Below are 18,371 nucleotides of genomic sequence, written 5' to 3'. Positions count from 1 at the left end.
CTAGCTTGGTGTACCTGTAGCCAAAGAAGAGAATCTGTCTTGCAAGTGACCCTTAAAGAGGGGTTAAAATGTCCCCCTGTCAAAAATATACTTGGGTCTGGATCAAGTATAAATCAGTTTGAATGGAAGGCTCACTGGAGAGATGAAAATACCAGGAATGAGAGAGAGAGAAACAGACAGGAGGTGAAAAGGGACAGTACTTTTTTCCTGTTTTATTCAATTTATTAAAAGCAAGTGAAATTTGACAAAACTAAATTCAATTCCAGCCCCACCCATGAGAAACAGAAGAAAGCTAACAGCCAGAATAAAAGTTTAACAGTAGAAAAAAAGGGAAAGAATCCTTTTTCCTCAATTTAAATTCTTATTCTAAAATGTAATGTGGCAGGCGGCTGGCATCTATGCCCAGCCGAGATGCCCCTGCACACTATATTCAGGAGGAGCAGCCCTGGACAGTGCAATACCTCCCTCTGGACGCTAGATGGCCGCCCTCCTGGGCTGGAGTAGTGCCTCGGTTTCCCACAGGGCTCCCTGGAAATTGAAGTTGGGGGCAGCCCTGTTGGGTCCCGCAGGCACCGGCAGGGGGTGTTGTGTTTGGGACTCCAGAGCCCATGTGGGCAACAGATTCATCACATCTGGAAGTGCCGCCGGAACTCGATGATCAAACACCTGGAGCACTTCCAGGTGACCTATAAAAGGAGCCAGTGACCACCACTCATCGGCCAGAGTCGGGTGGAGGAGTGGTGGTGCCAAGGAGGAGAAAATACTTGTGGTTACTAGTGCTTGGGACTGTGTTGTGGCTGGGGGGATTACGGGGAAGATGTGCCCTCCAGCTGAAGATAAATAAAAGTCTTTTTATTTTACACGTGCCTCCCGTGTCCAATCTGGGTCAGGTCAGGCACTATATAGCATCTTCTTACAGTAATTAATTGGATCCTGCCAGGTTTTAAAAAGATCCTCTAAGAAAGAATTAGATTTTTTCCCCCATTTCAAACAGTATATAACATCATTTACCCACTGACTTAAAAGAGGTGGACTAGAATTCTTCCAGTTGAGCAAGATAATCATATGCTAATAGTGAATTAAAGGCAATTATAGTTTGTTTGTCCTTCTCCACTTTCAGGCCATCTGGGAGTACACCAAACACAGCTGGTAATGAATTAGGAGTGACTGTGACACCAAGGCCGTCTGAAAGGCATTTAAAGATTTTGGTCCAAATGATGTTTGGTGCACACACAAAACGTAGCCCAATGAGGATTGAGCTCGATTGCAACGTTCGCAGGTTGGATCTTGCCAAATTATGACAGATGAGCTTGATAAAAGATTTTAAATTGAATAACTGTATGCTTTGCGCATATGGAGTTGGAGTGAAATCTGTGCATGGCTGCCTTCTACTCCTTTTCCGAAATGTTGAGTAAGAGATCCTTTTCCCACTATACTCTAGGATCTATAAAAGGAAGGGACTTTAAAACGGTTTTATATATTGTACAAAGGCTGTCCTCAAGACTGATCAGTATTTCTTTCAGAATAAAAGTAGGTGGGAGTTGGGGAAAATTGAGCAGATTTTGTTTAGCAAAGTTTCTAATTTGGAAATAGCAGAAAAATTGTGTTGGTGGGAAGTTACATTTGAAGTGTAATTGTTCGTAGCATACAAAGATGTTATCTATGTACAAATCTGTAAGTGATTTAATCTCATATGTTTTCTAAACAATAAAAATTGTGTAAGTTTGAGATGGTGGAAAAAAGTGGTTATCATGCAGAGGTGCCAGAGATAAAAGTTTCTCTGTCTTGAAGTACTTCTTACATTGGATGCATATACTGAGTGAATGAAGCAAAATTGGGTTATTAGCATATTGACAATAACTTGCATTTATTGGAGCACAAAGCAAGGAGTATAAAGAGGTACTGCAGGATTTTAGTTCTATTGCGGATCAAGCCAGTGTGCATTTATCTATTTGTGTCAATGTCCAGTTTTTTTATAGCTTGTATATTTGCTGCCCAGTAATAAAACTGAAAGTTTGGTGGAGCCTATGACACCCTGGCCAAGTATACTGTTGTCTAATGACACCCCAAGACGGGAATTGTATGAGACTATGCATCTAGGTGGCAAGGAGCAAGAAAGTTTCCAACTGAAAGACTTCAAAAACAGGATTTTGTTTTATTCCAGCAATGTCCAAGCTATGTTACAAACAAATGTCTTGCAAAAAATATTTACAAAGTCCAATGCAAAGTCAAAAGTGAAGAACAGAACAAAAATATTACATTTTTATGGTCAATGAAATTGTCTCCATTTGTGTTGGTAATTTCTGGTATTGCATTGCGAAATTCCTGCTTGCAGATTTACTGAGGTAAGATCTTATTAGTCTTCTTTCTACTGTATGTTCATGTAGCAATTTAAAAATGAGTTGTTCCATTTCTTTTGTTGTCAAGCGGTTGAGTTCTGAATGTAAAGCCTGTCTTTTCCTATAAAGTGCCCCATTTGGAAACCTGGCATATTCTTGATCTATCCTGGTAATTTCACTAACCAACTCTCATGCCTTCTTGGTTTCTGATTAATTTTTATGGGAGAGATATGAAATAATCTGTCCTCTTAAAAATGCCTTCAGAGTTTCCCAGAGTATTCCTGCAGAGACCTCTAAGGATGTATTTGTCTCTAAAACAATCAGTTTACCTGGATGTAAACTCTGTACAATTCTCATCAGCTAACAACAATGGGTTAAGACACAAGCTGCGAGATGAGTATGTGGGGCATAATGATTTGAGCTCCATGATCAAAGGGACATGGTTGGAGAGAACAACAGTGTTGTACTTGCAAGATTTAATCGTGGGCCAAAAATAGTACCTGTAAATAAATAATCAATTCTTGATTAACAGTAATGTACTGATGAAAAGAAGGAATATGCTTTTGAGTTTGGATTTAGATTTCTCCAAGGATCTGGTAAGTTGTGATCAATTACAAACTGCAATTGTTTATGCAGTGTTAGATGTTGTCATTCCTGTAGCAGGAGACCTATCCAGGTCTGGATTTAAAACACAATTAAAGTCTCTGGCAATTATAGGGAGAATGAGTACTTTTCTGATGCTGAGGGGTGGAGTTTTTTTGTTTTATCTTTTATTTACTTGTTTACATTTTGCAATCTAATTTGGTTTAGCCTTACTTGTTGTAATTAAAGAAAAAAATTTCACAAGTACAACCTTGCATTTGTCATTACCTCAAATTCCCTAATTAGAATCAGGTGTGCCAGATGTACAGAAGATCATCTACAAGCAGAGAAGATTTCAAACAGCTTGTACAGGCCAAACATCCCCAGCATATTCACTCTGTAAGCAGTACACTAAGAGAGTCTACCATCTATTGTAATGGGAAATGTTTGATCGCTGTCAAATAAGATGGATGAACTGTCTGCACTTATGGTGGGTCATGGAGCACACAAGTACAGTTGGCATTTTGTGCTTAAAGGAGAGCTGGCTTAAATCTGACATACCTCAAGTCAGGTTTTAATGCTGGATGGATTTCATTTTATTCAAGCAAACAAAGACGCAGTGTGGTGTGGAAAAAAGACAGGATGCGGACTGGACATCTACATGAAGGACTGGTCATCTACATGAATAAGGAATGGCATAAAAGGGAACATATTTACAGTTAAAATTACAGTTAGTAATTCAGATAATGAAATTCTGGCTGTCGGAATTTGTCCACATTATTTGCCCAGGGAGATAAATTACATCATCCTTGTTAATGTTTATATTCTCCTCCAAATGGGGACCTAACAATGTAAACTATTCATTCTGTCACAAATACTTGAATGATGATTCACTCAGCCTCTGAACTTATAATATGTGTTGTATTCAACTATGACTGTGGAAGGAACAAGGACAAATTTCTATCAGTTTGTGACCGGCTCCATTTGAGGAAATAACAAGCTGGACCTACTGTATTCAAATGTCAAAAATGTCTTTAGATGTAATCGACTGGCTCCTTTAGGTTCTTATTTCTAGCTACAAGCCTCTATGACAGACTGGAAAATGATATATAAGTCAAATGAGGTCAATATTGAGAGGCTCTGTCATTGCATCACAGACTATGTTAACTTCTGTGTTGACACTGTGATACCCACAAAGAAAGTGTACAGTAATCCCTCTGCGTTCCAGACCCCCCCCCCGCGATAGGTGAAAATCCGCGAAGTAGAAACCATATGTTTGTATGGTTATTTTTATATATTTTAAGCCCTTATAAACTCTCCCACCCTGTTAACATTATTAGAGCCCTCTAGACATGAAATAATACCCTTTAGTCAAACGTTTAAACTGTGCTCCATTACAAGACAGAGATGACAGTTCTTTCTCACAATTAAAAGAAAGCAAACATATCATCTTCAAAGGAGCGCCGTCATAAAGGAGCGCCGTCAGGAGCAGAGATTGTCAGTGAGAGCGCACACAAAGAAAAGCAAACAATCAAAAAATCAATACGTGCTTTTAAGTATACAGAAGCACCGCGATAAAGCGGCATTTTGTAGAGGAGCGTCCGTGTCCTCTGTGCAAACAGCCCCTCTGCTCACACCCCCTCCGTCAGGCAGAGAGAGTGAGAAAGATAGAGAGAAGCAAACAAGCACCACGCGGGAAGCATATCTTATATCATTGAGGAGTTTTAGTTAATATGTAATACATGCTCTGATTGGGTAGCTTCTAAGCCAACCGCCAACAGCATCCCTTGTATGAAATCAACTGGGCAATCAAACTGAGGAAGCGTGTAGCATAAATTAAAAGACCCACTGTCCGCAGAAAGCGGCGAACCAGCGAAAAATCTGTGATATATATTTAGATATGCTTACATTTAAAATCCTCGATAGAGTGAAGCCGCGAAAGTCGAAGCGCAATATAGCGAGGGATTACTGTATTGCTTTTTGAACAACAAGCCATGAATTACTTAAGAACTAAAAGGTCTCCTGAATGAGAAAAATAAACTTTTCAAATCCCGTGATAAAGAGGCTCTGAAGGACATACAGTGTGTGCTAAAGAAAAAGCTGTAGTCATTTGTATGGAGAGTAAATGGAGGTGGAGACAGGTAGCAATATTGAGGTGATCCAGTGGATGAAGGGAACTTCTTGAAAAGCAGCCATCAACACTTATTCTTTGTGTTCAATTTGTTAAATGTTCATAACCCAGATATCCAAGTTACCATCCAACCAGAAACTCTCAACATAAACAAGAGGGTGGAGTTTATTAAAAACAGATGAGAAGTCAATAAACAGCAATCTCTTGTGTTTTTTATCTTTCAATGCACTCGTACAGCAGAGGCAGAAGAGAAGTGGTGGCGTCCTCCGCTGTACTCTTTCTTCTGTATGTAAATTTGTAACATTACTGATAGACCCGAGTTCTGTTTCCCAGCTCTCTTATAATCATCTTTTCAAAAGATTTCATGACATAAGAAGTTAGAACCACTGGTCTAAAGTCATTCAAGGCTTTTGTATTAGATGTTTTGGCTATTAGATTTTTTCCAGAGTTTTGGCACCTGTTGTAAATTCAGAGACATCTGAAATATGTAAAGAAATACTAGGCAGAGCTGTTATAAGTGGACCTGAAGTAGATGACCACTAATTCTGCCTGGCCCAGAGCTTTTTCTGATTTTAGCTTGTTGGAGGACCTTAATGGCTTCATTTCAGTCACAGAATGGCTAAAACCTAACTGGATCATTTATGAAGCAAAATCCTGTGTCTCAAGCCTTATCAAAATCCACTGAATATCTGAGCTAGTGGATAATCAGTCACTGATTTTACCAGAAATGCCAGCCATGATTTTGATACTAAAGAAGAGAAAAATTTCTATATTAGCATAAATAGCATATTAACATAAATAGCCATAAAAAGTAATCAGAAGCTTCAAAAACATTACATTAAGCATGAATTAGAATGATAATCAAATAAGATAGGTCAAGCAACTAGTTAAATAAAAAATCAGGCATATTCCATTTTCTAGTAAAAAAGGAAGATTACTAGTAAGGATAGAATAAGACAAGAATGACACACAGAAACTACTCGAGGACCTGAATAAGGAGGAATGAGAACACCTGTGGTCAAGGCTGGGAAGCTGAGGAACGCTGGATTGGTGAATCAGCAAAAAGCTTTTGCTATAAGCAAGGTCACAATGATGTAATCCATGAAAGAAAAATGAGTATACTGTATTCAGGCACTAGCAAATAAATATAGAAGAATATATTACAAATTAACTTTAGCATAGAAATTAAGACAAATCAAGCATGCCAAACAAGTGATTAAATAAAAGCATATACCATATTTAGCTTAGCTTCAGGCCACCATTATAACATAGTTTGAAAGGCTTAGAAAAAGAAATTACACCATAAAAGCCCAAATATGGAAAAAAGAAAACATTTGCCCGGCCAAAAAACAATCAGAAATAAGCAAAACAGAAACTAGAGATGAACAATGGACAGTAAGAACAGGTGCAGAATGAGCTAATTGAACGAGGTCAAAGTGATAAAAAATTATATATAAGTTTTGGGTTTTGAACTGTTCCGGGCTCAGCTCAATTTGGCCGTACTGGGTTGAGTCCGTGTTGTTATTTGTGTTGTTTCATTGCAATAAATCTTTAAAACTCTGTTTGCGTATCCCGAGTCCTAATAGCCTTCATTTTCAGGTAAAAAGCCTTCTGATGACAATTTTTCACCACAACAATACTATTCCACAATTAACCCAAGTTGTCAGTTTGTAGTTCCTCCCCAATCCTGTTGTTGTACTTCAGATTTACTTGCTTGATTTCACATTAGTTATAGTTTCATGTTGAAATGGCATTTTCTTTCTTGTTAAACAATTTTTTTTAATTATCTGGTAGGCCACACTTGGGATATTGTTAAATGTACAGTACAGTACATAACCAGAATTATGGTATTGCACATAAATAATATAAAACTGCTTATGATGTCAGTAAGATTGTCAATATCAGTACAGGCTTATTTAAACACTGTCACTCAGTACATTCAAAGCAGCTACACAGGCATTCAACAGACTCCTCATCTCAGACTTTAATATACTTAATTAACTGCTCTTCTCTTTTTAAGACTGCTTTATATGTGGGAAGGAGGTGGACACAGTTTTGATATAACCCTAATTAGAGTTTGACTTTAAACTTATAAATGCCCTTAATGCTGCCATAACAAAATTCTGTTGAGATGATTTGGTCAAGTTAAATACTGATAAAAATGATGCCATGTTTTATTCAGTTAACACTGGCTGAAATCAACCAAAATAAAACTTGAGGAGTGAGGAGATATTTTCTGTGTCACACTGGAGATGGTATCAGGTGCTTCACTAGCTAGCCTCAGCCATTGGTTGAATACATACAATTGTAATAATGATTTGTAGAAGCTCTCCAAATAAATTGCACACAGTAATCATTTTCTCATCAATTTACAAAATTTAGTATTAATAAAAAAGCAGACACCCCCAATGTGTGCCTTAATGATGATAGCAGAACTTCTATCCATACATATTCACCAAATCCATTAAATTATAATGTTATCATCAAACTCATTTTTAGTCAACCAAATTTCTGTAAATGACATTTCTGTACATACATCTCTGTAATCTGATTGAAAAGTGTGCACATGCTTGAAGTTCATCCAGGATATTCTATAGAGTCTGAACATTTTCCACTTTTGTCAGTCATTGTTACATTAGATAATGTTATGTTATCATCATAGATCAAAATTAAAAGAATTCTAAACATATATTTTGAAACTAACAGGCTGATGTTTTATGTTTGAACTTGGTAGACACCAAGTAGTCCAACGTATTTTAAATAAAACAAAAAGGACAGAAAATTAATACTAAATAATCTTTGGAGTCTAAGTCAAATAAAAAAAAATGTGTGAGAATGTTCATACTCTGTTAATAATGGTGTCAAGTTTAGGAAAGAAACCTTGTGCAGGCCTTAAACATAAATAAAAGAAACACTTGCTAATGGCAAAAGTACATATGCTGCTACCTCTGTTATTACTTTGGTATTTATTTAGAGCATAATTTAATTCAGGATTCATTAGTGAAAAGACAAAATAGCAACATTCTAGGAAAAAAATCAATGTGTGAAAATATGGAAGATTATTTGTTGCAAGTGAAACAAAATCCAGTTTAATTGCAATGTAATGTACATGCATGTGGTGCATTTAACTTTATACCACAAACTTTTCATGTCAGCTTAAAATGTAATACAACATCATTCTGCATTTTATTTCATGTCTGTAGATCATGTGTCATAACTAAAAGCAAAGCAAACACATTGCATTTTGCTTAGTGGCTGCTCCAGTGTATTGGATTTTGATTTAAAAACTACACATTAATGGATCCAACACTGAATGTAATCAAATAATTCATCAGTTTCAAAAGGTTATGCAAGAGGCATCAATACTTGGGGTAAGAGGTGTTCCAATCCTGAGTGTGATCATCAAACATTAAAAATGAGTTGAAAAGGCAGGGGATCCGCCGTCTCATTGAACAGATGGAATCTGGTGACATAAATGATAATTTCATTCTCTTTCCCTGTAGACTGGTTGCTGGAAAGGACAGGGTATAACAGAAGCAGCAACAGGAGAAGAATTTCCAGTTGTTATGGTAAATGTCTCTGATCTTTTCTGTTCCTTTACATCTTTATGCATGTGTTGCCTTTGGAAAGCCCTTGCCATTGTAGTAAAATCTTGTAATAACAGCAAACCCTTACATAACGGAAATAAAGGAACACAAAAAATGCAAGAAATCAAAAATTTTTCCCACCTGGTTAGAAAATGGATGAATGGTTAAATGCGCTCTTAGCTAAAGGATATAACTTAATCAAATGTAAAGTAGCAAGATTCAAATTTTCAAGCTTCAAAAAGACCATATTTGCAAACTGCAGTAGAAACTAGCTAATGCAAATGTAGTTAACCATGCATCAATAGAGATGATTAGCACCCTGGCACATCTCTCTGTATTTCCTGTTACACTGTTCTTCAGAGCTGTTTTTCTTAGCAAACGAAATTTGGAAACCACACAGACATACAACCCAGAAGAAAATGCATATAGCCATGCAAATTTATAAAACATTTGCCCTCTCCCTTTCTCTCTCATTATATTATATACATATATATAATATATATATTATATAATAAATATGTAATTTATATATATTATATAATAAATATATATAAAATATATATTATATATATATATGTATATAACTATACAATTCATTATATATATATATATATATATATATATATATATATATATATATATATATAATGAATTAGAAGTAGTCACACAAGTAACGGTTTAAAACCCACAACAAGGCATTCTTACCTCTGGAGTCAATGCATTGTTGTCAGATGTTTGGCTTGATAGCAATATATGTGTGAAACCGTCTTCTTTCCTAACCACAATGTCCCTGAATCGACAGTTGCCTTCATTTTGTCGAACATTGTATCTTAGCCTTTTGTCAAACACATAGTCTTTATCTTCCACTAGTTTTCTTTTTACTGAACTGTGCAAATTAATTCCACCATTTGACAGAGCAGGCCCTATATAAAAAGAAAGAAAAACAACATTAAATTCTTGAATTCATGCCTCTGAAAAGATACTCTCTCTTTATTTTGCAACACTGCATTTGAATTTTTTTAAAACAATATTTATCTTAACTAGTAATGAAATACACACGCACACACATATACATTTATACACATATATACATTGAGAAGAGATGTCAAGCAGACCAACCTAGCCAGGATACCCAAGAAATGGAAGGATGAGGGATGGCAGCTTCTTTAGGGCACTGCCTCCCCCAAAACAACAGATATTCCTTGGATTGCAGCAATGCCTACAGATTCCCACAGTCCATCATGGGTGCCCTATGTCTGTTGGGTTGTGTTGGGTTTCAGGAGCAAAAGTGCCCTCTGTCATCCACAACATATATATGTATACATACACATACTGTATACAAACTTACAGTATATATACATACATACATACATACATATCGTAGCCTGTGGACAGGGCTCTTGCTCAGCCGGGGTGCCTCCACACTGGGAGGACTGGGGAAGCAAGCGTGGACGGAGCATTATCTCCCTTGGGATGCTAGATGGCAACCCCCCTGGGCTGTAGCAGTGCCTCAGAATCCCGCAGGGCTTCATGGAATTTGGAGTTCGATACAGCCCTGTTGAGCTCCACAGGCTCCATCAGGGGGTGCTGCAATAAGAATTGTTGAGCCTTTCTGGGCAGTTCTTCTGCCACACCCGGAATTGCTGCTGGAAATGCATAATTAAACACCTGGAGCACTTCTGGGTATATATATATATATATATATATATATATATATAAGGGACCAGCAGACACCACTCCTCGGGCCAGAGTCGGGAGGAGGGAGAAAAAGGCTTGACAGAGAGGAGTAGAGGAGAAAGAAAGAGAGAAGAAGAAGTATTGGTTTGGTGGTGCTTATTGGGACTGTGTTGTGCCTGTGGGAATGGGGAAGGTGTTGCCCACTAGCAAAGAAAAATAAAACATTTTGTTTGTTTTATAAGTGTGCCTTTCATGTGTGTTTGTGTCGGGTCAGGCATTCATATAGTGTCTTTCTGTTACAACATATATACACACACAAACACTAAAACATTTTTACAACAGCTCTAAATTTTCCAGTTTTTCTTCCAATTTAAATCAGTTGAAATGAAATGAATGACCTAAAATTGTGAAAAGGTAAGCAAGTAAAAATAAAATAAATTAAGCCTGAAGAAAACAATTTGTACAGGTGTCCCAACCGCTGTTGATTGCTTAAAACCCTCTGCCAGTCTTAAAGCAAATTTGCAACAGACTGTGTTACTACACCCTCTGAATTACTACTTGTACAATATTACACTGTAGAAAGTTGTAAATTCCAATGATAATGGCAAGAAAAAAAGTTAATAACAATTGAAATGAGACAGCGCATTATTACCCTGAGAAATGCAGGCCTTTCATTTAGAGAAATTGACCAAAAAAAAAAATAATACAGTGTTCTACACCATCCAAAGTCAACTGGAAACTGGGAGAAACTCTGATAGGAAGAGATCTGGCAGACCCAAAGTCACAACCCAGTCAGAAGACAAGTTTCTGATGGTCACTAGCTTGCATGATGGGAACTTCACAGAACAACAGCTTCAAGCTCATCTTAAGTGTTGGTCAAAAAACGAAAGTCTTGGTTTCTGCTGTAAAGAGGAGATTTTGTGCTGCAGGTTTGATAGGTGAGTAGCAGTAAGAAAACCATTCCTTAAATGATAAAATAAAGCCTTGAATACCGGCTGTGGACTACTGCAAACTTTAAAAAAGTCTTACTGACTGATGATATCAAAATTTCAAATCTTTAGATCGTCATAAGGGATGTTTCTACACCATCGAGGTGGTGAAAGGAAGGCTCCTCTGTGTGTGACACCAACTGTCAAACATGGAGGAGGAAGTCCGATGGTCTGGAGTTCCTTTGCTGGAGGCATGGTTGGTGACTTGCACAGAGTGGCTGGCACTCTGAATCAAAAGAGTTAGTACAGTTTGGCTGTCATATCAGCAAAAGGTGGCTACTTAGATGAATCTAAAATTGAAATAATGATTCCTTGACTTATTTTTTTACTCATTCTCGTTTATTTGTTCTATACCTTGATTTCATAAAATATTAACACATTAAACTGTGTGCATTTCAATAAAAACCATAAACTGAGGTTTTCTAAAACTTTTGACCAATAGTGTATATATATCTAAACACAACCCCTGTGTTTGGTTTTCCGGATACACACTTTTAAGATTTTTTTTTCTTTGAATTGTTGCTATTTCATTAGTTTCAATTTTATTTCAAAACTTCTGTAAAAACAGTATTTGAAATCTTTCAAGTCCCAATATGCTTAATCTTTTAAATGAGGTCAGTGAGACATGTGTTTAATGACATTGTACCATAATTCAGGATAGGTTTCTCTGTTTGGAATTTCAGCACAGACAAAACGATGTACATCATCAGCAGTTAATCATTTTTTTGTAAAGTAACCAATAAATGCATGTGAGGTAAACCACAGTTTTGAAATTCTCTGACTTAAATTTAAAAGTTACAACACAGTATTACAATATTTGCATACTTCTGACATATCACCTATGTCCATATATTCGATCTCTATTCTTTTCGTTATTTCTCCGAGTAATAATTTATTTTTTTGCGCTAATGCAATGTTTACTTTCTTTGTTTTGACACTGTCGTTTTTTTCTGCTTTCATATTCTGTAGTTTGCTCTGCATGTGTTTCATGCCCATGTTTTTTTTTAGTCTTTTGAATTCCAGTTTTCATTATCTCTAACCTGCTCTGCATGTGTTTGGTCTCTTGTTTTTTAACCTCTTTATGATGTTTTACTTTGTTTTCTACTCTGTCTTTTATTTCTGACCTCACTTTGTCTTGCTTTTATTTCAATTACACCTGGTCTGTGGTGATTATTTTCCCTTTTTTGAGTAATAATTTCCATTTGTTTGAGCTACTGCAATCTTTACTTTATAATTTTCCTACTTACATATTCTTTAACTTTCTCTGTATTTGTAATCGCCCCAAGGTGTTTTTTTTTTTTTTGAGCCTTTTGAATTCCACTGCTTTCATAATCTCTAACCTGCTCTGCATGTGTATAGCGCTTTGTCTTTTACTCTGTCTTTTAATTCTAGCCCGATTGGACATGCTTTTTTCAATTCCACTTGTTCCAGGCTGATAATTAACTTTCCTTGTTTTCTGAATTTGCACCTAGATTATTGTACAGTATTTCTTTTTTGCTCTTTTTTTTCTCCAAAGCTTTTGAGTCTCTTTTCTCCACGCTGCTTTCTTTTTCGATTAGTTGTCGACGTTTCATATATATAACGTATTGTCCTTATATGCTTTATATGCGCTGAGAGCCCTGGATCTGTGTGTGCAGCCTTTACACGATGAGTGTTTTGCTGCCCATGGTCTTATTTGATATTGGTTGTAAGTAGGGAGTGTCTTGCAAGAATCTCATGTTCTACGTCATCGCGAGACGGCCCTGGGTCAATCTCATGGCACAAAGTCTCATGTTTAAGGTCCCTGCGAGATGCACTGTGGCCATTCTCTTTCATCTTGCGGGTCTTTTAAGTGTCTTCCGTGATCTTAACGAGAATATCACGTCTTGTCTCCAGTCTTTCTTTACCAGGATTTTTTTTTATAATAGAGAGATATATATAGACACACACACACACAAACATTTATATATATATATATATCCATCCATCCTGCTATATCCTAACTACAGGGTAACAGGGGTCTGCTTGAGCCAATCCCAGCCAACACAGGGCGCAAGGCTGGAAACAAACCCACGGGCAGGGTGCCATCACACACACATACACCCCCCCAAGCACACACTAGGGACAATTCAGAATCGCCAATGCACCTAACCTTCATGTCTTTGGACTGTGGGAGGAAACCCATGCAGACACAGGGAGAACATGCAAACTCCACGCAGGGAGGACCCAGGAAGCGAACCTGGGTCTCCTAACTGCGAGGCAGCAGCAATACCACTACGCCACCATGCTGCTAAATATATATATATATATATATATATATATATATATATATATATATATATATATATATATATATATATATATATATATACGTGTGTGTGTTATATGCACACTGCTAATAGCTTAATTATTCAAGTTTAACAATAAACTGTCACTAGACAAACAATATATGCAATGTGTAAGGAAAAGAGTTTATAATTTAAGTTGGCATCATGTCAAAATCCATTCATCTGTAGAAGAAAAATGGTCTTAATATGGTTTAGAATATTTTTCTAAACAAATGTATTAAATACTTAATTTTATTGTTATTTATATTATACCACCAAGCTTACGGGTTTTTTTTAGATATATTGTATCAAAGATGATAAAGTAGAGAAGAGAGAAGTAGTAAAAGTAACAACTATTTTATCTTCCTGTGGTTTCCTACTTAAACAAAAAGAGACCACAGGGCATCACGAGTAAAGAGTCAAGCATTAAAAATAACCTTTAAAATCAGCAGGATGTGAAGTTAAAAAATAAAATACTGTAGGCAAGATCTTTAAATTGTGAATGTTAAAGTTGTTTCCAATCAAAATGCAATGTAATAGGTTTACAGTGCCCCCTTGAATGTTGTTTTCTGCTATATTTTACAGCTGTCTCAATGACTTCTGACTAATGCTATTCACTGCCATTGTAATGAAATGCTTTCAAAATCTGGTGCTGGAATATATTAAATGGAATATTCCAGACAGTTTGGATGCCCAGTTAATGTATTGTCACACACTATCCACATAGGAAACTATATTAATTTTGTCAGAGCTGATTTTTACTGTTACATATTTTTCACTAACTGACTATTATACTGATTAATATAGCCTTTTTACTATTAGCTTTTGCCATTACCACTCTTGGAAAGCATTTTAATTAAAACCTTTTGATCTGCCACACAGTCAAGCTGTGCTATGCTGCTACTCCATGTGCAAGGGTACTGATTAAAAAAAAAAAACAGTGTAAGCAAGAGTAACAAACATTCCGACTCCAAGGGGCTGTTTATGAGTAACTTGCAAGGACACGAGAAATGCTCACTAATCGCATATCACTGTAATTAACTGTGTATTTATTTGAAAAGTGTAATCCATAGCTGTAATTCACTAGTCTCCTTAATGGCACTACAGTGACTACATGTGTGTGTGTCACTAAAGGTATTTTTCCCATCCTGAAAGTCTGTCAATTAGACTTTGACACTTGCACTTCATAATATTTTCACACAGCTTGATAACAAACACTGATATGCTTAGGTTACCCACTGTGTAAATAACTACAATAACTACAACCCAAACAGCTCCAAAAATATATAAAATAAAATCTTAACAGTATGTTGTTGACATTATATTATTCTCACTAATCAGCAGGGGACAAGCAAGTAAGAACTGAATTGTACTTTATAACTTGAAAAACACTTAAGAAAAAACAACAGACTCAGGACCTCCCAAGAACCAATGGGCTGATTAGGATTCAGAAGGAAATATGTGAGAGGCAAGGGCCTTTAGTTCCAAAAGATTGGCTTTTTGATATTTTTTGCCTTTTAATGTGAAAAGACACCTGGGCAATACATGTGACAAGTTTCACAGCTTCAGCTGTGAGAATGATGGAGACTGTAATTCGGCATCAGAAACATCCAGTGGTGCACAAAACATCCATCCCCAGTGCTGCAGTGTGGTATACTCGGAATGATTGAAGATTATGCAGTGTTAGCAAATTTTTGTAAAGTGGTTGTTTGTATTTTGGGTTATGCCTGTATTGCATACATTATTCATCATTCATCTTTTTAAGTTATATGTGGCACTGTGCTAGTTTAGTTGGATTAAGTAAGTTAGAAAGATGGATGAAAAATTGTGCTTGTTTGTTGTCTTATGAATAAGAAATGAGAATGCAAGTGTTCATTTTTTTCATCAATCAGTTGCTGCTTTTCCTCAAAGTATCAGAGATTATAACTAAGTACCAACTCAACTTGCTTGCTGAAAAAATGCTAAAGGGGTTACAAAAGGTTGAATATGTACAGTAAGCTTTCATAGTAAACATATACCTGCTCCCCAATTCAAGAAAGGGCGATAAGGAAGGAGGCTAAGTCTCATGCCAAAGCCTAAAACATCAACTGAAAAATCAGAATCAGTGTCACACCCAAAAGAATTTAGCTTTCTAAAAAAATGTTTTAACTCTCTTTAACACTAGAATTACCAGAGCCTACGAAAAAACTCGTAATTCCGTCCCACCTTAAACTGCTTCTTAAATCCCTTCACACCTCTCCGCCAGCGTCCTTTGTTCTCTGAATGTGCTGATAAAGAGAAGCTAGGAGCAGCTTGCTATTCCATCCCCCCACCAATTTAGAACGTGCACGAACTTCTCCCAGCTCATGCCTTGATTGAGTATCTGGGAGTGAAGTGGAGTTTTAGAGTGGAAATAATAGATCGTTGTTTGGAACACACGCATTTCATGTCTGTTCCGTTTCTACAGTAATCTGTGTCAACACATTGTTAAAACAGAAACTTTTTTATATTCTAGTAGTAGATGACAAAATGTAGGCATAAACTATATAATGTATGAAGCCTGAAGTCCAAATAGCAAAGAAACATTTTCACAAGAATAACACAATTGCACTTTTATTCAAACATATAACTGCAGAAACAAAAAGCCGCCTTAACATGCGACATTAACACCAGTTTACTGTAACTGACTCTGTGGTTCAATAGACTCAGGCCCCGCTTAGGAATCAAGGGGTCACGGGTTCGATCCTGCGCCCCTCCGTTTTGAGAAGTAAACTGCTCTTATTCTTACTGTTTTAGAATAAAAGCATACATTTGATTTCAGTCTGTAACAGCCGTGCAATTTATGATCCTTGTAAAGGTTAGCTTTTTTTTAATTCACTTTTCATTCTCTCAGTCGCGTTCAGAATCAATCCATACAACCCCATCTGACACGGCTGTTTTCACTAAAGACGCGCTATAGCTCTGCAGTGTACCACGATGCATACTAACGCCCCACACCCGGTTCTGACACACAAACGCTGGCGAATCTGCCTTCTTCGTATCTCACCGTCACTTGCTTTTCTTTTTATTCAGTTTTATTGAGTGTTCCTGCCAGTCCCGCATGTTGCTGTATGCTTTTTCTTTGTACTCCAGGACATGCAGAGGAAAGAATGGTAAAGACCAGTAACTTCGCGCTATATGCAATCATCAGACACTCCCCATCTGCCCGTGTCGCTCAAACACAGGAACATATATTGGTGTAGTATAACAAAAGTGCACTTTTATTCAAGTGCACTTTTTCCATCGCCTTTTCCTGTAAGAAGCAGTGTACACACTTCTCTCTATGCTGTGGTTTCTATTACACACCTGTTAGTAGTATGCATTGTGGTACACTGCAGAGCTATAGCGCGTCTTTAGTGAAAACAGCCGTGTCAGATGGGGTTGTATGGATTGATTCTGAACGCGACTGAGAGAATGAAAAGTGAATAAAAAAAAAAGCTAACCTTTACAAGGATCATAAATTGCACCGGCTGTTACAGACTGAAATCAAATGTATGCTTTTATTCTAAAACAGTAAGAATAAGAGCAGTTTACTTCTCAAAACGGAAGGGCGCAGGATCGAACCTGTGACCCCTTGATTCCCAAGCGGGGCCTGAGTCTATTGAACCACGGGGTCAGTTACAGTAAACTGGTGTCAATGTCGCATGTTAAGGCGGCTTTTTGTTTCTGCAGTTATATGTTTGAATAAAAGTGCAATTGTGTTATTCTTGTGAAAATGTTTCTTTGCTATTTGGACTTCAGGCTTCATACATTATATAGTTTATGCCTACATTTTGTCATCTACTACTAGAATATAAAAAACGTTTCTGTTTTAACAATGTTGTGTTGACACAGATTACTGTAGAAACGGAACAGACATGAAATGCGTGTGTTCCAAACAACGATCTATTATTTCCACTCTAAAACTCCACTTCACTCCCAGATACTCAATCAAGGCATGAGCTGAGAGAAGTTCGTGCACGTTCTAAATTGGTTGGGGGATGGAATAGCCAGCTGCTCCTAGCTTCTCTTTATCAGCACATTTAGAAAACAAAGGGCGCTGGCGGAGAGGTGTGAAGGGATTTAAGAAGCAGTTTAAGGTGGGACGGAATTACGAGTTTTTTCGTAGGCTCTGGTAATTCTAGTGTTAAACAGATGCCTTTTTTGTTTCTGAGTCTAGAAAATTGGACTACAGGTCCATCTTATGTATAAGCTGCATCTTGTACAGTGTCACCACACCACAGTGTTGTCATGTGTCAAGTACTTAGTGATCACATGATGACAACAGCATGCTATTGCTTACAAAAATATGGCCTCCACCTTCTTAAAAAAAAAAATTAAAAAATAACTTACTTGAACAATAAAAATCAAAACACAAAATAGTAGTGGGGTAATGTCACTGAAATAATGTTAAAAAATTATGACAGGGTCAACATGGAGATAAAAATGTGAAATATTTGCAGAAATAGATTCTTCAGTGTATAAAAACCCAGTATCATAACAGTAATGGTATCACAGTTTATTTGTTAATTAGCAGCACTCAATCATGAAAATAAAGTGCCATGTAAAATTACTTACCATTACCTGATTTTCTGCCCTTTTGTTTATTGTTCAGATTACATTTTGCACATTTTTAATGGCTTGTATGATTATATAGAAAAGAAAATCACACTTAAGTTTAGTAAAAAAATGTTACCCTTCTAATGAGCTTAATTTAAGCAAAGAGATAATTAGTGTCAGCCCTTTAAATTCTTTGGTTAACA

At 36.8% G+C, this 18,371-nt stretch overlaps 1 protein-coding gene across 2 annotated transcripts in view; it reads right to left on the bottom strand.

The window, feature by feature from the left end:
- Positions 1 to 18,371, bottom strand: part of LOC120535484 (chromodomain Y-like protein 2) — a 349,666-nt gene that overhangs the window by 78,346 nt on the left and 252,949 nt on the right. For both annotated transcript variants that reach the window (XM_039763370.1, XM_039763369.1), the window contains exon 3: positions 9,345 to 9,562. In XM_039763370.1, coding sequence (XP_039619304.1) covers positions 9,345 to 9,562 — 218 coding nt within the window. The remainder of the gene's footprint in view (positions 1 to 9,344; positions 9,563 to 18,371) is intronic.

The sequence above is a fragment of the Polypterus senegalus genome, chromosome 9 (genome assembly GCF_016835505.1).
Source record: "Polypterus senegalus isolate Bchr_013 chromosome 9, ASM1683550v1, whole genome shotgun sequence".
Classification (NCBI taxonomy): Eukaryota; Metazoa; Chordata; class Cladistia; order Polypteriformes; family Polypteridae; genus Polypterus; species Polypterus senegalus.
The sequence above is the reverse complement of the archived record's forward strand: the minus strand, read 5'-3'. Positions and strand labels throughout refer to the sequence as shown.